This window comes from Glossina fuscipes, unplaced genomic scaffold, assembly GCF_014805625.2.
Source record: "Glossina fuscipes isolate IAEA_lab_2018 unplaced genomic scaffold, Yale_Gfus_2 42, whole genome shotgun sequence".
NCBI lineage: Eukaryota > Metazoa > Arthropoda > Insecta > Diptera > Glossinidae > Glossina > Glossina fuscipes.
Window position 1 is genome coordinate 3,209,774 of NW_023998426.1, and position 25,194 is coordinate 3,234,967.

The 25,194-nt window shown below is 33.8% G+C and overlaps 1 protein-coding gene across 1 annotated transcript in view; it reads left to right on the forward strand.

Annotated features, from left to right (window-relative positions):
- LOC119637049 (protein dead ringer) overlaps positions 1–25,194 on the forward strand; it is an 81,456-nt gene that overhangs the window by 17,125 nt on the left and 39,137 nt on the right. The window contains exons 3-6 of the mRNA XM_038032854.1: positions 13,067–13,251; positions 13,467–13,617; positions 13,698–13,974; positions 18,848–18,948. Coding sequence (XP_037888782.1) covers positions 13,067–13,251; positions 13,467–13,617; positions 13,698–13,974; positions 18,848–18,948 — 714 coding nt within the window. The remainder of the gene's footprint in view (positions 1–13,066; positions 13,252–13,466; positions 13,618–13,697; positions 13,975–18,847; positions 18,949–25,194) is intronic.

Here is a 25,194-nt window from a genome sequence, read left to right on the forward strand (position 1 = left end):
GGGTGAGTAGGGGGTATATTCATTTGATCGCAACTTTTGCGCCATTTAGAAGAAGGCGTCAGGGTCCCCAAAAATTATATATATTGTCGATCACCATTCAAGGCTTTCGGGTGTCCGTCGGTCCATGTATCCATCTCCGGAATGTCTGTGGTAAGCAATATCCTGATCGCAAAAATGAAGTTATCGGTTTCAAATTATAGGCTCTTGCACGACAGTTGGTATTGAAAATTGGTTACATCGGTCAAAGAACACACTCAGAGTACAATGTAGTCTGATATCACTTGTGGCTTCGAAACAAGAGAATGTTTTGGATTTTATTCGTTATTTACAAGCCATCACAGAAGCTACGAGAAAAATTCGCATGTGTACTCCATGGATGATTCTACAGTAACTGACTACAGTATCAAAAAACATCCGACTAAGCACCTTCATTACTATAGAAAATTTAAAATTTATTTTATTTTTTGCTAAGACGTCTGCAACATACAGCAAAACGCTTCCTAGACTCCATAAATGATGTACTTTCTTGACCAGTATCAAGCACTAAGGTCATCAAGTTAGTGAGTATAAGAGAGTTCGGCCATGGCTGAACAATAGGAACAATATATATGTATATACGTATACCTATATATATATTGGTATACGTACGTATATATGTACGTATATAAACTAACATCCCTTACAGGTTCTAAGGCAGAGTATTTTATCCATTTTGTGAATGTATGTTAGGCAGGCCATGCCTATGTCTTGATTGCAGTTTAATGATCTTCGTAAATTTATATATGTAAACTAAACTATCAGCGATCTATATGCGATATAAATTATTAAAATACAGTAACAACAGATTAGATGGCCTTACAATACGTAAATCCTTTTTCACTCACTTCGCCAAACTGTTCATCAAATTTAGTGTTAGGCCTATTGGTGCTAACAAGAATTAATCTTATGTTTAAAGTTAGGTGCAGCAATGACTTGCTTACAAGCAATATAATAACTTAATATATGATAAAAAAAGAAAAAACTGACGAAAATGAGAATTAGATGGAAAATACGACGGGGATTTAGTTTATTTTGCCGGATAACTCGTACGAGTGCCAAGCGTTAGAACAGACAGACGCATAGGAAAATACGAGACAAAATGCAAATCTTAGCGCAACTCCAATAAACTTTAGGTCAACAGAAATTCGCTTTATTTCTTTTTCGCTCCCATTCGATTGTCCCTTTCTATCGTTCTTTATTTAATTTGTTGGCCAGTTTATGTTTCTTTAGTTTATCGTGAAGACCGGAGATTCCATAAAGGGAAAATAAAGACAGATTACTAGAAAGAGAAACGATTGAAAGATGATAAAAAAAATCGCCAAAAAATGTCTCATTGTATAAATAATGTCCTCTGAAAGGTATTATAATAAAAAGCCGAGACATTCACATGATTTTATATTAACGTAAGATTATGAATCGGGCCAACCATATCGTAGGAAAAAACAATTCAGTTTGGGCACTACTGGCCGATTCATTTAACCATAATCGCATTAAAAATGGGCGTATTTAAACAATTACCAATCATATAATACTTTAGTTGAAAAGACTAAGCCAATCTCGAAAACACAGAAATTTTCAATCTTTCTTCAACCGCCCTTTAAATTGTTAAGTTGTTGGTAGGTGGATCTTGATCGCCTTTAATTCTTACGTTTAGGGATTTAAAAGAAAACTGCTTCAGTTTTCTTGTTTAATTTTTGCGATCTTGAGGAGAAACGAACGAATTAGACAAACAATGGGAGAAATATCCCTCTTCGCGGATTTAGCAAGAATCTATTTTATAATTATTCCTTCCATGATCACTGGCACGCGCTGCGTTTAAGGATTTAGATAAGTCTATCTTCATAGTTTCTCTGTTATACCCATCCTAGCTCACTTGTGATACAAGATTATATTAAGTATATGCGATCATGAGGTAGATCCATCTTTTAATAGGCCAACCGATGGAGAATCTCTTTTTAAATCGATCAAAGCGTGTCTGTCCGTCTGTCTGGACCAAAAAATCGTTTAAATATTTTGATAAAATTTGGTACATCGACACCTTTTAGCCCAAGGACGAATGCTATTGAAAATCACTTTTTCGTTCACTTCTCAGATCACGTTTTGTTTGGAAAAGCAGATATGTAGATAATTGTAAGTCGGTGTAAGGTATTTAATGTAAAGTTTTAGTAACGTTTTTTTTTACTTTTAATTAATACTGAAGTCTACGTCTTCATAAGAAGCAGAAAGAAGAAGAAGAAATTATAATTGTAGCAATCCGTCGTACGATAAAGTTTGTTTAATTCATCTTGCGAAGTCGGCATAAGAGTGAGAGAATTTTAATACATTTTCTGGCAACAGTTTCATTAGTTAAATAACAATTTCGTTAATAAGAGGGTATTAAGCCGAATTTTGAAAAATTATTTGAACATCGTATTGTAATACTTTCGACCTTTGCATCTTTTTTTGTATGTAAACAATTTTGCTTCTAAAGTGTCAATACTGTTCTCTGCTCTGTTATTAGCTGTGTTACATCCCAAACTATTCATAACGATTGTTTTCCCTCCCCTCTCCTTTCCGCTTTATTCAAAATGCACTGCTAAAAAAAAAAAAAGACAAAAAAAATTCGGTAAAGCGATAAGACAAAAGCTATTGTTGTTTTCTAGTTTATTACACTTTCACATTGCAAGTGAGTGCGCATGAGTGTTAATGTAAGCTAATATTCGTTATGTGTGCCTAAATACTTTAGACTGATTGTGTGTTATTGCATTAAAAATAAAATCATGAAACTAAAAAGAAACTATCGTTTCTTTCACAATTTGGTAGTCGATGATATGGCAATCAATAGCAAGCGGTTTTCCTTTTCTTTTCCACCTTGACGATACGTTAGCAGACAGAGCAACCATATAGGAAAGCTACTTACTTTACTTTCTTCTTTTCTTAACTGCTAATGGAATTAATTTTATGTGGAAAAATTTTGTTATGCTGCCATCAGAATAGGAATAAGTAATTGGGAGTAGCCAAGTGGATAAGATTCGTGATTACCAAGTGAGTATTCATGGGTTAAAATCTCAGTAGAACAAACTTTTGGTCATAGTTGTAATGAGTGCTCAGTCGGTAAAGGCATAACACTTACACTAAATAGTTGGCACACTTTTACCCCTACGTTCACTGAAGGTTTATCCTAGGTATCCACTTTTATACGACATAAGGAATATAAGACGTCGACGACAGTTGCATCAACATGACAGTGGTGTTAACTTAACAAAACATGTGAAAATGATATAGAGGAACACAGCCCATTATTAAATACCTTAGAGCACTTCGCTTCATACAGTTAGTTATTCATATAACAAGCAGTGGTCCGATCCGTATCATTTTCGGTACCGTTCGGCATTGGGCCAAATCTTGTCCTTCTACCACATTTCATCATAATATCTGAAAAATTGCGGGCTGTAGATTGAGTGCAAGAAAATAGAAGAGGACAGATGGACAGACAAGCTTAGAGTGATGCAGAAATTAATATTTTATCGATCAGTATAATAAAAGAAGTACTCAAGTCTCAAGTACTTATTCCTACCATCTTCCTCCTTAATATTCCTTTGTACCATAAATGGTGCAGAGTATAACAAAAACCTACGTGAATAGTCTCAAAAGTGTACTTGTCTTTTTGGCAGGGAAGTGATGGTCTATCAGAAGGATGTACCTAACACTGGACAGAGACTATACTTAGAAAAATATATTATTTTCTGTTGCCTTGGCTAAGTCTAAAAATCCATTCCACAGTTTCCAAAATCAAATCAAAGTAAATATTGTAGAAATATGTTCTGTGTAATATTCAAAGTCATGTGATCATAATGGGCCTCATATTTAGACGGTCTAAGGAATGCCGTAGACTTAGTTGCGATTAGGTAAGAAATTAGGTTGTTTTTCATAACCCGAGTAGAGCTAAACTTCCTTCCACGATCGCTATTTTGAAATCGGTTTATTTACATTGGCTTAACTATCGTACGTGTCATGCTTCAGTTGTGGAATAAAACGTTTTCGTTTTTATAGCATGTTACAGTGTTGTCAAAATGAATAAATTTATGCAAAAACAATAAAAACAAGAAAAAGGTTCAGCTTAAGCCGAATATAATTTTTTGGATGTTATGCGATTTTTTATTTTACATAAAAAGCATAATTATGTTAAGGGCTCTAGGCAAAACAAATGCAACAACAGCAACAACACCAACAGCAACAATAATCATAAGCATTACAACATTAGCTGCTCGCATCAATGCAACGAATAGTGGCGACAAAATTGATTTATTGTAATTGCTTTCAAATCGTAAACTGTATCGCAAGTACAAAGCTTAAAAAAAATCATAAAATTTTCTCCTTTATATTAAAAGGTAAATTTTTCTTTTATACAAACGCAATGTATATGCGACCAATGATTCTATTCAAATATACGTTCATATAACTATATATATATATATATATATATATATTTATGCACTTAAATATATATATATGAGTAAATGCGTACAGGTATGGGTTCTACGTTCATTTGATTCGTACTGGGAATGCTTAACACCTTTGTGGTTACAGAGCAACACTGTGGTGTTCGCCAAACATCAAAGAATTCTTGGAAGTTTTCAATAGCGTAACGATAAACGATAAATGCGCCGTTTTAATGTTTCAAAGGTACGATTTAGTGCCTTGGCTGTGTTTAAATTGAAAATTCCCGATTTGCAATACATAGTCACACTTTTATGCTTTTCTTAAACATTTATGTACAAACAAATATTTATGTACATACACATACACAACGGTGTGAAATAAGTTGTTTAAACAGTTTTAAAAGTGTTCTCGCGTACGTCACATACATAATCATATAGCGATATATGTGTGTGTATATAAATGAATTCAGCTTATAAGGCTCTCTTGCACAATTTCGTTGTGCCGGAAGATCTAACACTTATTACTATTCTTGCATTCATCAAAATTCAATTTGCTAATGGTATCATAAGTAATTCATAGAATTCCTGATATTAGACATCAATTACATCAGTTCAACTTCCATCTATGCTTGCTATTCCTAGAAAGTGAAAACTTTTAATATATAATACCTTTGAACAGTTGCAGTGAAAGCGCTTTTAAACGTTAATTACGAACAAGAAGTTAAGCAAACCTCAAAGAGTAGTAGAGCATAGCAGAATCAAAAAGAAAAAAAAAGGAAGAAAGTCTTTAAAATTTCATAAGCAATACTTTTTGCTCAAGTTCAGTTCAATTACTTAATCGTGGACCACAAAGTGTCTATTGTTCGCATTATTACCTTCAGTTTTTTTTAAGTTATTTCTAATTTTCCAATAAAAATCACTTTTTCTTCTGTGCGGACAGACAATTGATTCAAAAACTGATTCCGGGCGGGGGGGAAATGGGTCTATCTCAGATTTTTCTAAGCGTAGCATACTTCCGCACAAATTTAATATGCCAGTGTGCCACAATTGCTGTAGGGCATAATAAATTTGTTAAATTTACGACTCGAAAAACAAAGCAAATCGTAATATGACGGAAATGGTAGTAATTATCGGAAATACTAAAACAAAGGCGATTATGTTTTCCTCGATTAATTTCCTCTAAATTCCTTCCCAATTTCATTAAGTGTTTACTAAATAGCAATTCGTAAGATTTGGGAAATTTTATCACAACACGCGTAACATCTGAGCCTTTCGATTACAGATTAGCTTTTTTAATGTCATATAAATGAAATTCTTAAATATTCCCGCTATACTTTAATACGAAAACATTCCCTTTATAGTTTCAGGTATTAATTGACGAATTGAATTAATCGCTTTAAATCTTATCGACTAAGAGAAAACCCACCCCTCTCTATAGCCACCGTTTTTTCGAATATAATGCAAAATTAAATTGTAGGCTATATAAAGTTATAAATGTTTTATATATAGGTTTGGTGGAAAAGTTGTGCCGTATTTGAAATAAAACATTTGAATTTGGACCGAGTTCCTTTGCAACAACACAGCGATTAGAATTGGTGTATTTCCTAATATGGATCGAAAAATATCATTACCGCCTAGATCGATGGTATTTTTGGAGACCGAAATTTGGGAATCTATCCTTAGCAAGTCTGAACTTCGCTTTTCAACGTTGCAGAAAAGTTTTTCCAAGCAATCAACGCGTTGCTTGCTTTTTGGGACCCATACCAAGGGCAATCTCTTAACTTTATATACTACGCGTTATTCGCCCTGCATTCCGTGAGTACCCGACGAGGGGTATTGAAAGTAGTCATCTTATAACTCACGAGAGGTACGCTGAATAATAAAACCGCACTTAACGCTTTCTACCAGCTTATCTTCATCTGAAGAATGTAATTAGTCGTAGGTAGTCAAATACGTCAGAACTTTGCTGTCAATCTAATATAGATAACTATAGCTCTGTAACAAGTATGCTTTAAATAAATCTGAATTTTATCAAAACAACAAGACGCTTTTTATATACCTAATGCCACAGGCCGTCCGAAAGAGACGACAGACTCGTTTCGTGTTGTATTCGTCAGAGACCATTTTCATACACCTAATACCATAGATCGCCCGACAGAAAGGGTAGACTCTTTCCGCATTAAACGAGTCCTTTAATTATATAAATACATGAGCCGTTTACAGCCTTAAGCGATTAACTTAATTGTTGTATTTAAAGTAAGTTTATTTACTAATCAGGCTTCAGACACAACCTGACAATAGTTTTTATGGCTGCCGACTAACAAATGTCTTTAATTTCACAAGAAGAAGGAGAAATGTATGAACATGTCTCAATACATATCTACATTTTGTCTCACGCTTTCATCATGTTGCGCGAGCCTCTTTTAACGTTTCTCTTACGACTAGGATCACAATTTTCTCGCCGCGTTATACGAGTCCGTCTTAGGCGAACTCGTGTTATAAGACGGCTTTTAAAAGCAGATTCTGGATGGATGAAGTGATGTTTAAAATAAGCTGACCAGTGGATTTTTTGTCACAGAGAGAGAGAGAGAGAGTAGGTGTCGCAAACGCTGGTTTCATCCATTTGTTCCCAAGTTGATTATGTCAGTAATGCTTTCTTTTGCCATCACTCGTGGAGTTTCTTGCGTTAACAATGGTTCTTTCGGTTATTATTTCTGACGTTTGAAATATCGGCTTACTTCTAGGTCATCAATTTTACTGTTTCAACCACGTAGAGTCCTTTCTTAGTCAACCCCTTCCAAGTTTCAAATATTAATGTTATGATTTTTACTCTCCACTTCCAAAGTTTAAAGCAATAGTATTTGTTCTTTTAATCATCGCTAGTCAAATTACTGACGATATCTTTACATATTTAAAATATTGGCAGTATTTCTCTTCTTTTTACTTCTTCGTGATGGCGTTGTTTTAACCGTCACGTGTCAGGTCTCTAACGTCGATGTTGCCTTTGTTGCTATCATTTTCTCGATTGGAGGTATTCTGGTGGACAATCATTTTCTAAAATTGAATTTCTTAGTCAAACAAACATCGAAGTTTGTGGTATTGCTTTATAAGCCTTTTTTCCCAAAAAATGTTGACACGTGACCAAATTAGTTCGATTGACGATGAAAGTGCAGGACGCTAACGAATTTTAAGACTAGAAAGACACCAGAAGCTAAGAATGTGTTCAAAGAACGTGTCGTATATTGAATTAAGACTTCGGCATGAGAAAATCGGCTGCATGTTGAGGGTGGGTGATGTGGGTGTGTGGGCGATGATTAATTAGTGTGTATGAAACTTGATTCAAAAACAAAAAGATAACTGCGAAGAAAGGCAAAACTGGTCCCCTTGGCTGGGATAGTAACCTGGATTCTTCTCTCGGATAGTTATGGAGTTGGAACTACTTAAACACAACGATCTTTTTGGCTGCCTAAGCTAAAAGTTGTGCTCAAGCAATAGGGATTTCCTTCAAATTAGGAGCTCATAATTATTTGGCAATGGGAGACTTGGCGAAAGGATGGAAATAACTATGATCTGAAATAAAAAGAAACTTTAAGAAAAAATTTAAAGGAAAGCCTTCTCACTCAGAAACAAAAACGAATACTGATTTTGGCGTTTGGTCACCTTATTTAAATCTTGTGCGCTTCATTCATAAAAGGACTTCCGAGGTCCTATGAAACTTATTCCTAAATGTTACAAGGAAAAGGATGTTGGAAAGTTGACGCAACTGCATATCGAGCCGAGAATGAGGTGATGCTACGATTTGAAGTAAATAGAAATATGAAAAATATATGTCGAAACTCTTGCAATTTATTTTAAATGTAAGGAATATTTAGCTTTGAATACAATGGCAATATTAGATATCGAGAAATAATTTGCTGACAAAATAGTTCATATTCCTTAACATTTGAATGATGGAGGTGTTGGCGCCAAATCTTACGGGAAAGATAGTAAGTTCATGGAAAATAGAACTAAAAGCTCCAGTCGCGAAGGAATACGTAGCTTAACACTCAATAAGTTCTTCGGATGACCTACAGATGTAGGATGACTATTTCAATGGTTCATAGTGATAATTCTGGCTGTATTGGTCCCCAATTCAACATCTGATGGATCTATTTCCAATGAATTACTTGATCGTGGTTCGCTGCAATACAACCGTACTCCTAACTGTAGCAACAGAAGGCTTGATCTTTGCCTTGTCAATTCCCCGGAGATAGCTGTAAATCACTGTTCACCTTTTAGCTTACCTGAGGATCCGTATCATCAAGCAATTTGCATTTCCTTTCACTACAATCGTGATGGTCCGTTGAACCGTTCTAATTTGTCAAATCCAACTGCCGGAAATAAATATTATGATTTTAATAAAACCAATATTTTACTCGGCCTCATCTTGCACACATTATGCTCCATTTTTCTTTTGGGAATATTGAAATCCTACTCCATTCGTTCTATAATGTATTAAGCCTATTCCCCATTCGCCTGAAAGGCCGAGTAGGCAGGAGACTCGACCAGCCACTCCAATGGTCGTGGGTTCATATCTCAAATGCCGTAGAGTTTTTAATAAAAGCCGAAACCCTTAGATGCTAGTACTTTAAGACTTTAGTCTTAGAATTTATTCTCTGGCTACATTTATATTAATAATAATAATAATAATAATCATAATAATAAGCCTAGTCCTATTTCTACGTATGTTCCGACCAAGCAACCTCGGCATCTGCGATGGTTTACCAATGCGATTAAATATTACAAAAATAGGAAAAAGAAAGTTTTCAAAAAATTTATGAAAAATTGTTCTTCTTGTGACTCTGCTGCAGGCAATAGGTTTAATTCCTCAACCAGCAATGTTATTGTAGATACCTTCAGTTGATAAAATCCTCGCTGCTTGTTGTTCTTAAACATTTTTTGAGTTTATTAACTTCAAAAGAAAAGTCTCCATGTATCCCTCGCATGTTTTTTTCAATGGCTCTGAACCCTTTGATGATATTGAGACCTCAAATCTCCTCACTGAATACTTCAGAAGAAATTTTTCAACCGCTAAATCCGATTTAAATGTTAACTATCCGCATCCGATCACTAATTCGATTCCGATTCCTAACTTGATCATTTGAGAAAACAACATTTTATGTGGTTTGAGGTCACTGAAATATTGTTGTGCGCCTGAACCCGATGGCATTCCATGATATATACTGAAATCATGCTTTGACGAGCAATGTAATGTTATTTCAAGGATTTTTAATCAGTTCTTGAAGTCCTTACTCCGCTTCATAAATTTGGGAATAGACATCGCGTTGAGAAGTAGACAGGTTGAGAACACAAGTTGAGTGCCTTACCTACATTGTTTGAGCGTATTCCAAGGGCTTAAGGATCCTAACATTATAGAAAGGCTATACATGTGCTTAGTTACATGAGAATGTCTCTGTTGTCCGGTCTCCTTCCTACAGGCGTTATGTAGATTCAATTGAACTCATTCAGAAGCAACTCTTGCCGATTGCTCTCATGAATTTGGGTTGGGATTCTTTTGCCTCGCTCACACCTTATGAATATATGTTGCTTCTGATGTCCTTACCATCACTTGAAACTTTACTGTCCTTAATCGTTTCCTCTTCATTAAGTTTAGCCAATGCAAACATAATTATGCGTTGTTTAATCCGTTCAGAGTTGTGTGCAGAAATCTAAATGGTGTCTATCACTTAATCTCAATGTCCAACTCTTTAAAGTCCATCCAACAATTGTGCTAATTGTCTACATGCTTTTCCTTTTTGTTCTTTCTCTCTTTCTTATTGATTTATACACAAATTATTATTATTTGTTTTCTTTACCTCTCATTATATGCATTGTATTAGTTTTTAATGATAACTAGTATAAGATTTATTCCTAAGAGTCAATTGAATTCGACTGTTGATTTATTTTATCTGAGCTTCATGTGCAAGTTGATAAATAAATTCGATTTCAAAGAAATTCATTTAACATAATGCACTATGCGATATGCTCTTTAGACAAAACTAGAAAAATGGATCGTATAAAAAAATGTGCGACGCAATAGATCATCGTCAATACATGAACAATTAATACAGAAGTGAACTGTGAATAACTAAGCAAATTAAATGAAAACTTGCCCTAGGAACGTCCAGAGTTGGTCCACCAACAAAATATGGTTTTTCATCACGACAATACAAGACATCAATATTTCTTCCTCAGCCGCCAAAAATTGTTAGAGCTTGGCTAGGATGTATCTTCACATCCATCATATAGTCCCGCAATTTCATCATCAGGTTACTATCTCTTTCGTTGTCTGCAGTATAAAGACTTGAAATTTTACAAGGATGGGATAATGAAATTCCCTGATAAGCGGTAACTTACTATTAAACAAAATGTCAAATATATAACTTCCCGATTCCTTATGCAGCGAAAAATCGCAAGAAATTTCCGAACTAACAAATTCTATTATGGAATAATTAGTGTTTTGAAATACTAAAAGTTTTGCCATATAATAGCTTATCTTTCTTAGAAACGGTTATATGGGAGAGAGTTCAAGACAACGATCCATCCGATCCCGATTTTTCATATCAATTTAGTATGCCGAAATACGATCATTCGGGGATTTTTGTCGCGAAGTTTCGAATATTGCATTACTTTTCATGTAACCACTTATCCAAAAAAAGGCGGGGTGATCGTAAAAATGGGCTGATCCAATCCATTTTCAGTAAGGTTTGCTCCCTGGTTCAAAACACACACCACTGTCTACCAAGCTACATCAAAATATCTCAAGAAATACGACCTGGCACATAGACGGTCTTCAACTGGCAAGCGGACAGACATGCTTAAATTGACTCAGAAAATGATTATGAATCGATCTTAAATCCTTCTGGCTATTACACACATCCACACACACACACACGCACACACGCACACACTTAGTATACTCTCTTTCACAAGAGGAGTAGCGCATAAGGCGGCAGCAACAAATGAAATATCGTCGATTACCGTAGCTCGTCAATTTTGAAAGTGAGGCACGTCTGTATAATGCTATAATGCAACTTTCACTTTTCCTACCCGGCGCTAAAATCTCTATTAGATAATAAACCTACATTATCTAATCATTGACATCGAGGAAGAGAGGAATAACGCACATTATATTTATTTATTTATTTATTCCACTTATATAAGAAACTCAACTAAAAATTTTGACAGTCGAGTTCAATTGACTCTTAAAGTAAATCTTAAATTAATTAATATTAAAACGTAGTATAACTACAATAAAACAAATAAGAAGGAAAAGAACGCATGTAGCCAAGTAGCATAGAATCACACCCACAACCGGTACAGGACCAAATTGTGAATGCAAATATCACGCAATAACGAAAGATAGACTTGCACCACTTTCGCCATGAACGCCTCAAATGATCCTTACCGTAAGCAGATATTTTTCAATTGCGAATGTATTAATAAATAGTGTGCATGGTGTGATTTATAAACTGTTTACTTTGATGATTCTAATAAAAATTGAATTCAATTTTCAATTTCGTATGTGCTTCAGGTCATATTTTGATGTTAACAAAATTTGCATTTGAAAGTGTTATGTTTTATGTTTTTGCGCCTTTGGGAGCATGTTGTTACGCTGAGTTAAGTTTTTGATCTCAACTTTTGGTGACTTGGAGGATACCATTTATTTAGAAATTTTTAATGAACTGACTTTTCAATTAAGCCACATACTAATAAATCCAAAAAGCATGTCTTCTTCATACGATCGCCTCCAGCAAAAAGTCCTCAATCCATGAGGACTTTCGAAAAAGTTAACAAATGCATTTTCTATATGCATGCAGCAGACAAAATGCTAACATCCAATGCACGCATAAACGCAACGCAGACAAATGCAATTTTTCATAAATTAATTCAATATTTATTTATAAGATATAGTTAAAAGTAAATTGTTTTCTTCGATTTTATGAATTCAAACCATTTCATTAATAATCGCTTGACATAACTCAAACTTTAATGTACGATAAAGTTCTTGCATAAAAACCCTGCTTAGTCGGATTAGATGGTCGAGTTTTCTAACAATGACGTCTATAGCCGCCAAACTAGAAACAAATCACGTTTTCTTGCCTTTTTTAATTCGCACCAAATGTAGCGCAATATCATGAAAAATGTGTACTCATGTAGGCACAGCAGGGGCAAGAAACGCTACAACGTATTATTGTTGTTGTATATGTGTTTTATCTTTCAATCGATCGATCGATCGATGGATTCTGCATTGATTACAAATGTTTTTACATGGCATTAACTCTCTGTCCGTAACGTATGACGCGATTCGTTTTCGGTGCAATTTTTTTTGTTTTTTTTTTTTTTGCTTTACTATGCATATCTATAGATACTCGTTCTACTTTGTCTGACTATTTGCAATTGTAGACATATATATATATATATATATATATTCGTAAGGAGGAGGAAATAAATGGTTGTTGTAATATCTTTTCATGTTGCAGTTAATGTCACAAATTAATATCATTGCATTTACCACACTTAAGAGTGCTATGCGGTTATTGTTTGTATTGTTACTCTTATTATAGTCACATGATGATCATACGGATGATGAAATGCGTGACTGTGATTCAGTTGAAGGAGAGCAGCAGCAACAACATATCGGTCGTAGCGAGCATTTAAATACGTCTTTACCATCGAACGGAGGTAACATGAAATATAGCGCCGTCGGTCGGCGTACTCCCGTAGACCATGCCAATGATATGTCAATGAGGTGCGTAACTTTATAATGATATTAATTTATTATTATTATTACTATTATTATTATTATTATTATTATTATTATTATTATATATAAAAATTTTCCCAAAAAATTATAATCAATTGTAATTAATTTTTCCCTTTCCCTTTCTCTTTCTCTCTCTGTCTGTGTTTCTCTATCCTTGTGGTGTACCGATCGCAATCACATTGTATACATGCATTGTCCAGTCATCATCATCATTTTCCATCAAATCATCCGTTAAACGCTTTACGTGATTTTATAAGTATTGGAGGCCTGCATAGTATACAAAATTTGCAGCATAGCGATGTCTTGGAGAAATTAAAAATGCAAGTTCCTGATATGAAAGTTGGTTTAATGGTTTGTACATAAATATAATTATGCGTACAATCATTCAGAAATATTGGAAATTTTGTAGTGATTTGAATTTTATTTAATAGGAACAAGATTATGCCGTACATGCGGCTGCTTTCGGAGGAAATGTACTACCTGCCCCAATTACTACAGCTTTTACTATGCCACCAACTACAATGCCACCATTTAGTCACGTACCTCAAGGTGTAGTTGCTCAGTCCGGTAACAACGTTATAACGTGCAATACACACATTAATTCCATCCAAACTTCAACGTCAAGTGGCGTTTCAATGCTTAATGGCTGCAATAGTAATAATAGCAACTTCTCATTTACATCACCCACCGCTCCTAGTACAAAAGATGGTAAGTCTTAACTTAACTTCTTATGCGTATACATATTTATTAGCGGATAATTGCATTGCGAACCGTTGAAATTTTTAAAAGCACTTTGGCAAAATTCTATCAATTAAGCAGAAATAATTGTTGGCTTTATATTGGGCCCATTATATTTTTATACCCTACACTATACCTGCTACAAGGTATATTAAGTTTTCATAATTATATACAACATCCAGATGGACTTGAGATAGACCCATATTTTAATTATCAATCGATTCGAAATGAATTTTTGAATGATGCAGAAAAAATTCGGAAACGATCTAAGCTTGTGTATCCGTCCGTCCATCTTGCAGTCTTATAGGCGTCATATAAGTCGTAGCTTTGAGATATTTTGATAAAATTTCTATATCTCGTCTGTCCGTCTGTTCGTCTTGTATGCTTGTATTCTACGTAAAGGTCACAAATTTTTAAAATCTTTCGACGGAATTAGTAAAACGGCGTGTTTTGCGCCAAGGACGAACAACAATTTTCCAACCACTTCCTATATAACGCTTTTGTTTGAAAAACCATGAATAATTTTTTTAAGCAAACCGGTGTAGAGGATTTAATGGAACGCCTTGTCCAGCTTTGATGTTAATAAATTTCCTTATAGCGATGTATACGTAATGGATGCTATAGATTATATGTCCAGCTGGTTTAATTTTTCGGCTGCGGCCGACCGTATGGTTTTTACTTGTCAGGCGATAAAAGTTTAATAGCAATATTTTCGGATGAGTCTGATCAATAATTTTTTCATTACGTAATTCCAAGTGCATCAGAGATGGCTAAATTTGGTTTCTTCTTTTCACTCATCGCACTGATATTGAATAATTATTGAATAACGCTCTGTTTTGAATGTTTTCAATTAAATAATTTTTGAGTTTCATAAAATAAACTTGTAAAGATTGACACCGATCCGGATGGCCAAGTCCCACATGCAGACCCCATAGTAACGTGTTTGCAGCGGCTTACTGCACATTTCACTGCGAATGCTATATAAGTGCATATTAATAGGTTGGAGGGAAAGTTCTGTCGCATTTTATTCATGCACTTCTTCGACTTGTTAAATGTGGATTATTTTCCAAACATGGATCGCAAAACATCATTATCGATCACTTTCGTGGAAGCTCGGATCCACGGAACAAAATTTGCTAAACCATCTTTGACAAGTGCGAACATTTACAATATCTTTTGCAAATACCGCCCATAAATTTTGACCTGCAAGCGATGCGTTGCTTCCTTTTTGGAATTTATACAAAATGTAGTGACATAAATGCACTTTATTTACTGACATGGTTTTCACTTTAAATATCACAAATGAATGGTGAACGGTAAAAAAAGACTCCTCTTCTATTATACAGCAGCTAAAAAAGCAGAAAAAAAACCGAATGACTCACTAGGCAGGTGTTTTTTTATTTACAAGAAAAATGACCTGCCTATTTAAAATTCGACAGAACTTTTCCTCCAACCTAATATAAACATGAAAACTGGCTAAAATTTACATCCAACAAAATTGTCAATGTTAGTTCCAAAGATTTTTTTTTTTAAAAGAATTGATCTTGCATTTTAAAATGTATTGAATCGAATCATGGTTGACCTTTGTCTTAACACCATACTTGGCACCTTAAGAAAAAACTACCTTCAATATAAATTGTATTTGACGGATACCGCGATGCACTTAGGAATTCTAAATTCATCATTACAAGGAGACTATGCGTTGCAAAAGGAGCAGGAAGTTAAAGGATAGTAAAGCTATCTTGTGAGCACGGATTTTTGGACGAGTTTTTTGTATTAAAATACGAAAGACAATTCAATATATTGGAAACTAATTCTTTATATACGTATATGCGTTCGTTGTAAATATTTAAAATTATTCTCAACTGATTGTCTGCAAATTTTGGCTTTAACGTCCTTGTAACAATAAACGTAAGGCTTTTTAAACATATTGATTAAAACAAGTAAAAGCGCTATAGCTTTATGTACCCTACACCACCCTATAAATAAGCGTATGCAACTTCTCAAAATCAGACATTATATGGGGAAAAAATTGAAGAACTAGTACGAATCAGTTCAGTTAGTAGACCAATAGCCATAAAAAATTTTGAAAATCGCTGCTATAGATTGAACACAAGAAAATAAGACGGATAGATGGACTGATAAGCTTAAATAGATTCATATAATGACTCTGGTGGGATTGATATAGCAAGAGGTAGTTCTCTCTGGGTGTTTCGTACAGACGCACAAGCTTAACATAGCCTTGCACCACAAGTGGGGTAGGGTATAAGAATGGCTTTGTTTTTAACTAAAAAAAAAAATTGTTTATTTCAAGGAATCTGCTAAAAAACGCATTTTTACGCATTAAGGTATTAAGCAGCGATAGTTTGAAGCCCATTTCAGGAATTTTTATGCTTTCACTTCACTCAAAAATTGGAGTTTTCCAGCCTCATAAAGAATTCAGTTCGCCATAAATCCTTTTCAATACCATTCTTTTAAATATATTTAATGTTTAAGTTGATAAAAAATTTGTAGAAAAACAAAAAAAAAAAAAAAAACGAAAACAAAGGGTCTTTAACCCTTAAGTTTATTAACTATTTGTAATTCATAGAAGTATGTATTGAATGAATAGAATTGATATGTACATGTGCCTATAATTATAAAAGTGATCTAAGATAAAATTTAAAAAAAAATTAGTTTATCATTTATTTCACACCACATTATTTTGAATTAAATTAATTTAATATAAGTTCTACGATATCATTATGAAAAAGATTCATTAGGTCGTGGTTGCAATATCAACATTATATGGAATTCATATGATGTTAATTATGAAAGTGATCTAAATCAAAAATTTAAAGAAATCATATGAACATAGTTTTGAAATGGTGCGTGGCCCTCTTTGATGCCTTTCTGAACTACAGAATAAGCTGACAAATGACAATCAAACAATAACAGAAATGACAACACATTCCACGGTAAGCAGCATCATGCATTTTAATGCATATGGAGGATATAAGTGGTCAAAAACACGTCATAGCTTATAGTGATGCTTGTTCAGGCCAAAATTGTAACAGTAAACTAACATTGACATGGATGAAAATTGCTCAGCATAAATTTTTTGATATTTGGTCATTCTTTTCTAACGAGTAACCTTGATTTTGGGTTGATAGAAACGAAAACAGAACAAGTAAGAAAATTACATTCGCCCGTGACCGAACCCGAATCGAGTGAAAACATTAAGTTCTCATTCTTTATAATGTGGATCGGGCGCTGCTGATTTTTTCTACTTTCAAAATAAATGTTCTTGTTGCATAGGCGTGTGAGCGTTGTGGGCGTGTCCTGTGAAAAGCTTAGGTCGTTTCCAAATTCTTTTGTACATTTTGCTAACGGGAAAATGTTTACCACAAATACTACACAGTTGCGCATACAGACAGATGGATATGTTTAGGTGGATTCAAAATTTTAAACTGGCCAAAAATTTATGTACTTTATAAGGTCTTTGAAGCTTGTGTCTGCGCGTTATAAAGGTATTTAAAAATTACATTTTAATTAAAATTTAATAATACACTACAACAATGGTTAGGCGTGGTAGGTACAGCATCGTCCGTAGAATATGCGTTCAAATTTTTTACATTTATTTGCTATAGTTTATCAGTAATGAGCAAAAAACCAATTTGGAAATCCTCCTATCTTCCGATAAAAAAAGACGTTTTCTCAGTTTACGTGGTGCTGTGGGCGTGCCCTTCGACCGATACGACCCTGCGTGCAAGAACTTCCAATATTTCTGACAAATTTGAAGTCAATGTATTTTTACAGCCACGAGAATGTTGACAATACACATTACACAAATGGACATATGGACATGCTTACATCGATTTAGACGATTTGATGATGATCAAGAATATATATATTCCTTCTGTGCATTGCAAGTCTTTTGATAAAATGAATATACCCCTATAATAAGCAGTTTACATCTACAATTGTAACCATTATTATGAATTCATAGAGAAGTGTGGAAGAGGAAATACATTTTCGGTAAAACGAATGCCACAGCTGAAATTTATTTTGACAAAATCACTAGAAAAGCCAACGATAAGAAGGGTAAAAAATACTGCGGATGAATCTATCTCTTGAAAAATGAACCTTATAAAGTGATCTGTAAAACTTTCTTAGCTGATTCTAAATTCCACTTTTTGGATCCTTCACCTAAAAAGGGGAAGACCAAAAATATCTGGAAATATTAAACTATTTCCATTGTACACCACTACTAGACCAGTAACGGAAGGAAAGCATAAAAATATAATGTGTTTATTACCATACCATACTTCCCTTCACTTTTTCAGAAATACTTTGAAAATCTGAAGAAGTCGTAACGATAAAAGCCTCATATGCTAGAATAAGATTGATTACATTTTAAAAATAATTAATAAATGTTTGCAAATTATTTCATTAAAATTATTGTTTCAAATAAAACTCACAGTATTTTACTGCTTCAAGTTATTTATGGGACATTCAGTTGATTTTGAAAATGATCAAAGTCAATTCAAACTTGAAGAACAACATTTTTTTTAAGAAATTCATAAAAAATTTTCATTAAACAAGACTAATAAAATTCTATAAATTAAAATTCACAGCATAATACAAAAATATTTTTTTTGATTTATTCAAATGCGATTCATTAAATATCTCGAAATAAGAAATATACGACTTAGACGACTTTCGTAATTATAGGCACGTATGTTCTTCATTTGCGTTTATAAGATTTCAGTTATGCGTACAAATATTTATATCTTTTTGAAATCGCACTTTTTGTAAAGTTAACTTTCAAGGCGAAATATTTAAAATTCGTAATTCATTTTAGTGAATCCCGTTTCTAATACGTCAGCATCAAGCGATACATCAAATTCGTCTCAACAGAATAATGGCTGGAGTTTTGAAGAACAATACAAACAAGTCAGACAGGTGAGTTTACTCTTATATATACATTGCTTTATCAAATAATTGGTAACTTACCATCATCTTCTAATCAAATGTTGCCGGTGTTGTTAAAAAAAAAAAAAAAAACAAAGAAAAAGAAAAAAAGTTTTTTTATATCCCTCATTAGATTTTGTAAAGTGGAAAAGTGTTTTATCCGTTTGTATAGGGTCGTCACATAACTGTTTTTTTTTTTTTTTTTTTTTTTTTTGTTTAACTTTTGCCACAAAAGATTAGTTATCGTGTTTCCTTAGGCTTCGCCAATGATGGCAAAGGCAAAGCAATTTTGTACACGGAAAAGTGCTTTCATCAGAGCATCAGAGTTCATTTCATTACATCAAAGGGGCAATAATCTTTATTTCCGTAATCATTTACGATTTTCGGTTTAATCAATTTCTATGAGCAGTACAAGTTTGTATATATTGTATGCGTTACATAAATAATGACAATGGTATTCATTAAAAAAATGGCAACAATATCTTGAAATTTGATTCAAATTTCAATCACGAAGTGAATGGTCTTGTATGTCCATCCGTTTGCCAGTCTCTTGTACGACTTACAAGAGAGTTTTTTATGAACTCTGTATTTCCGCCAGAATGATAAACTCATTCCCCAAAAGATTTCTTACCATTTTCGTTAAGATTGGTCCCTGGTTTCGTTAATAATAATCAATTCATTCAATTGTTTTCTTCCGCTTTTCTATATTAAGACTTAACAATTTTAAAAGGCCATCGAAAATCAAGTAAATCGGTTCATAAACATAAATCCATCAACATTCGCTAAAAACCTATACACAAATAAGATGAAGGCAGTTTCAGTTTATAAGGCTAAGGGGCATACCTTAGGGTTGTAATCGGTCACTGATCATAAAAGTAAACGATTTATATTCCTCTTAAACTTGCTTTGATTTTATAAGAATATAAATATTCCGAAGGAATCATCATAAGAAAATGCTCTGATATTAGTTTCATCACGAAATGTTTTTGCCAAATGGCGTAAACCAGAAAGCAACAAAAACGCCTCGCGACTTGTCGTGTCTCGGCGCTGTTGCTCAGAACACAGTTGTAAGTATGCTGGGCCGATAGACTATACAAATGTCTTGGACTCGTTTATGGTTTTGGATGCCGAATAAAGTCGATTGAGTAAACCCGTTATCTGTCGATCAAGGACTGTTCTCGAGATTATACGAATTTTTCTTGCCTGTCCCATCGCATGAAAAATCTTTCGATCGTAAAATTGCTGTCAAATTGCGGTTGAGTTTACTCGTTACTGACTGGGCTTTTAGTTATTTGAGATAAATACGTTATACTGTATAGAAGCTATAATATATCGATCAATGTATTTAACGAATCGACCTTTGCGCGCTCTCTCTCTCTCTCTCTCTCTCTCTCTCTCGCTTTGTTAATCAAATATTGTACACTGCAACTTAATTGAAATTAAAAAAAACTTTTTTCTTGTTTCTTTAAAATTTTGTTTAAGTAATTGTTGTTTACATTTTGGGGGTACGAGTAGTAAATTAAAATAGTTGAATAGGTGGTTCATTTAGGGTTTGTGTAAAAATTTTTTTTCTATCTTTTAAAAAAGTATTTTCAGAACGAACGAATGCTTTCCAGCATACTTTGTCAAGCTAGTTAACTGTCCTCGAGTAATTGGTAAATTATACATTAACTGCATGACAGCCTGTATTCCTTGTGAACAATATTGCTTGCATACCGTAAAAAAAGCGTATAAGAAGAAGTGGTTAATTATTATGGATTAATAATACTAGAAAAAAAAAAAGAAAAAAAAATTCAGGTTTTTCGAATGAGAAACGAAATTCTTTTCATTTTTAAGGATGATTACTTATTATCATTACTCTTAGAAGGAAGATAAAAAAAAAAACAAAAAAATAATAATAATATAAAATACATGCTTTTGCTTTCTGCACGAAAGTTGCTAATTTTCTGTGTAAAAAACAAAAAAAAAAACAAAAAAAAAGGTCTTTCGTCCAAGTCTAGACTTGCTTTCACATCACCACTATCGACTGATCGATTCAACGTATAAATGGACAGCGTATACATAGGAGCGAATTTACTCTGTGTGATGCGCTCATTAATGTTAGTTTGTTTTGTACTTGAGTTTTAATGAGCAACTTGGTGCAAACAGTAATTAACAATGCTAGTCTGACCGCAAATACTTTGACCAAGTGTGAATTTTTTTTTTTTTTTTTTTTTTTTAGGGAGAGCGCATAGAGTTCTTGTTCTTATTGTTATTGTTGTTGTTGTTGTTGCGGTTGTTGCTGTTGCGGTTGCTATTACCTTTGCCGTTTTATTTGAGGGGTTACAACAAGGGGCCAATGGATGAATCGGCAATGATGTTCATGTAAATCATATCTGGAGATTTGTTTCGTTGCTTTGCTTAAAATGACGAGCTGAGATGAGATATCTCACGTTAAAGCTTATTTACACTGTTGGCGCACGTTGATTTCTCTTTAAATCTTCAGTCAAGCGTTAAAATGTTTTCTTGAATTTATAGAAGAAAACGAACCTGTTTTATACACACATATATATATATATATATATATATATAATTTATGTGCATGTATAGAGATTTATATACACGCATACACACATATATCTGTATATATATATATATATATATATATAACATATGTATAAACATATATATAGATTTTGTGTTGACCTGTGTATGGCTGTGTAAGAGTTTCATTAATTTATATATAAGGAACAACTGATGAAGAGTAAACGGTTGCAATGAGAAATCCAGCATCTCGTAAAAATTAAGTCTAACAAAAACTAATTTTATTTTATACGTTTAGGGCGTATGTGTTACGTCTATGCAGTCCTATTCTTAAATAAGATGAAATGAGCGTAAGTGCTTACCTCTTGCCTTATGACAAGAACATACGAACTCGCCTTTGTTAGTTAAATTTATGTCCAAGGAGCCAAGCTTACTTTTGACAACCACAACCACAACCAACGCGCATACAGTCTTTTTTTTTTTTTCTTTTTTTGCCAGTTATCCATCGACTTACCTGTTTTATTGTATATGTGCATTGTTTTCATACTTTACTTGATGTGTTTAATTGTCGGCCTGCCACATGCACATGTACACACATTGGTGGAGAAAATCATAATATCCTTTACTTATTTTTATGAATATTGCGTAGAAAACTATTGAAATTAATAATAGAATAGTTCATGAATTCATAATGGCATTCATTATTCAAATGCAAATTTTATTTCCATAGTATTTTTAAGATAAAGTCAAGTTTTCATTATCCCATATAAAGACAAGAAAAAAGATCGAATCGACATTTATTATGCATCAACAACCTGTGCAGATATATGCATCAAATAATATCTCATTATATATGGCCAAGGAAGAACGTCGTGATATTTCTGCAACAAAATGTCATTTGCATGAAATCATATAACATACTGACATAAGCTATTGTGATGGACAACAATTTGGCAACAATTTCCATTTTTGGAAAATCCTTCAAAACTTCAGGGATTTTTGAGCAAACAACTACACGAAGCCGCTTTCACAGGTTTCACACCGTGGTTTGCTCTAAGTGAAACACGCGGTCGAATGGGGCAAGGTCGGAACGGTACGGTGTATGCATCCAAACTTCTCAACTAGTTTTCAGCAATTTTTGGCAAACTACTAAATAGGCATGTATGGTCTGGAGTGGCTACGGTGAGACCGCACATTTCGTACTGATCGATTCTGTTTGCTTTCTCCCCCATTGCGTGCTTGCATCGCATGTCAGAAACTTTTCGTAGGCAGGTGTTGCAGATGAAACGCGAAGTGTATAATGACTAATCCTATTTAACTGTTATTAGAGTTTCTACCTTACAGCACTTGGCAGCAGCACAAAGTATATTAAGTTAGCGCGGACGTATGCAACATCCACGAAAGGTTAAGATAGACCAACCTTTTATTATATCGATCGATTGAGAAAATGATTTAAAATCGATTTAAGTCTGTTTGTTCCGCCTATCCTTCCGATGTCTGTCCATGCATTTTATGTTCAAACTACAATTTGCAATTTTTGAGATATTTTGATGAAATCCGGTACGCACACACCTATTTTGGCTCAAGAACGAACACTGTTAAAAGTGTTTCGGATCGGTTGACTTTTCCGATCGCTCCCAATTGCAATTTTCAAAATTTATCGGCAAAATGAGTTTTTGTAATGTGTACTCTTGGTGTAATATTAACAAGCGAAGAACTACACTAAACAAAATGGTATAGGGTCTAGTAATGGTGTAAGTAATAGTCAGCCTAGCTAGACTACAATGTTTTTACTTATTTTTTTTTTTTTTTTTTGCTATGCAACTTCACATTATTTCTATGCCGATAGAACAACTAAAGCACTTGTTGTGCAAGCGTAAGGTTAAGATTCTAGAACGCCTACAGACATATCCACGTTTTATTATAGTGATCGAATCAGAGTCCTTTTTTTATATTGATCCAAACTCGTCTGTCTGTCCGTCTGTCCATCTTGTCTTCATATGTTCAATCTTTACGTTAAAATTTTTTATATATTTCGGCGAAATTTTTAAAACTTGTCTGACCGACTCCTTGTCTTTTATTCTTGACATTTGCTACATCGATGTGTTTTGTTCCAAGGATGAATGCTATTGAAACCAGTTCGAATCGGGCTGCTACCCACGTAACGCATTGTTTTGAATATATTTGCTTAACTATGCTAAGCAAAGTGGTGTATAGTACGTAATGGTGAGCCGTATCCCACTATAGTATTTTTTCTTGTTCAGTATCAGAGTTTTTTTTTTTTAGCTTCTCAAATATTTTAGAAAACAATTTTTTTTTGCTAATGCGGCTTACGTTGCCCTTTAAAACAAAAATAAATCTTTTGCATTTTATGGCAAATCTCTTAATAAATCTTTATATTTACTGTCACAGTAAAGTGAACTTGTGCATCCAAGGTTGTATATTGCTGTGATCATGAAGAAGTAAGACTAGGCTTTCTGCTATTATCATAATGCCGTAGGTTATGAACTTCATCCGTTTGCCGTTATTTATTCACGTCCTATTATCGAACCTCTGCTAACTTGAGACCATCGAGAACATCGTTTGAATTGAATTGAAGAGTGGAAAGTGGGAAGAAAAAACTTTTTGACGGCTAGTCTGGAAAATAAATTTCGGAAGCTGAAAAAAAAGATTGCGATAAGTATTTGCTTTTCGGATATTCCGTTTTGTCCGGATATTAGTAGGTAACTGGCAGAAATTTTTCAGTTATTTTTAGCTATTAGTGGTAGCGTAACTGGAAGCCACGAAAGGGATTTTCTGTTAAGTGGAGCATAAATGTATCTAACTTTCATCTTCAACTAGAAATCAGAAAGAAAACTAGCGCTTATTTTCATCATAACATATACCTAAACAAAAGCTCTTCCAAGGAAATAATGGCGATGTACGTAAAAACTCTACGAAACCTCTACGAATTTTGAATTTGTAATCAATGTATTTATTATTATACGTATACCTCTACCTACCTACACGTCCTAATACATTTTTGCAATTCGTTGAACGTCAAAGAGACAAGTCTTGCTCACGCGCCTATGCGCATTTATAAGCAGTGATGTTTGCATTTTTACACAAACAAATGCTTTTCTTTTTTCATTAATTAAAATTGAAATTTCTAGTTCATATTTCAAAGGAAAAAAAGAGTTCCGAATACGCACAAGCGTACACGTCTACATATAAGTTTACATAAAGTTACATTCATTAATCATCGTCAATTATATTTCACGTACTGAATAATTTCAACTTTAATGTCGGACGTAGATAGAATAGACTTACAAAAGGGATGGGATACATGATTTCCTTTATTTTCCCGCAAATATACCAGCAGACAGTTTTTTATGTGTATTTGGAAGAAAACTTTAGTTTTTCAAAAAAAATTTTATTTAAATTTTTTCATTGAGTAAATTTAATGAACACAAGTAAAAACACTCTAGTGGTCCAAGGCGCATTATTAAATATCCTACAGTTATTCACGGAATGACTTTTCAAAATAAGGCGTTATATGAGAAGTGGGCGAAAAAGTGTTCCGATTCATATCATTTACAACAGCATTCGTCATTGGGCCGAAACATGCCGGTGCACCATATTTCACCAAAGTTTTTCAAAAATTGCGGTTTTTAAGTTGAACAGAAGAAAACAAGGCGGACAGAGGGACATAGGTGAAAATGATTCGGTATAATA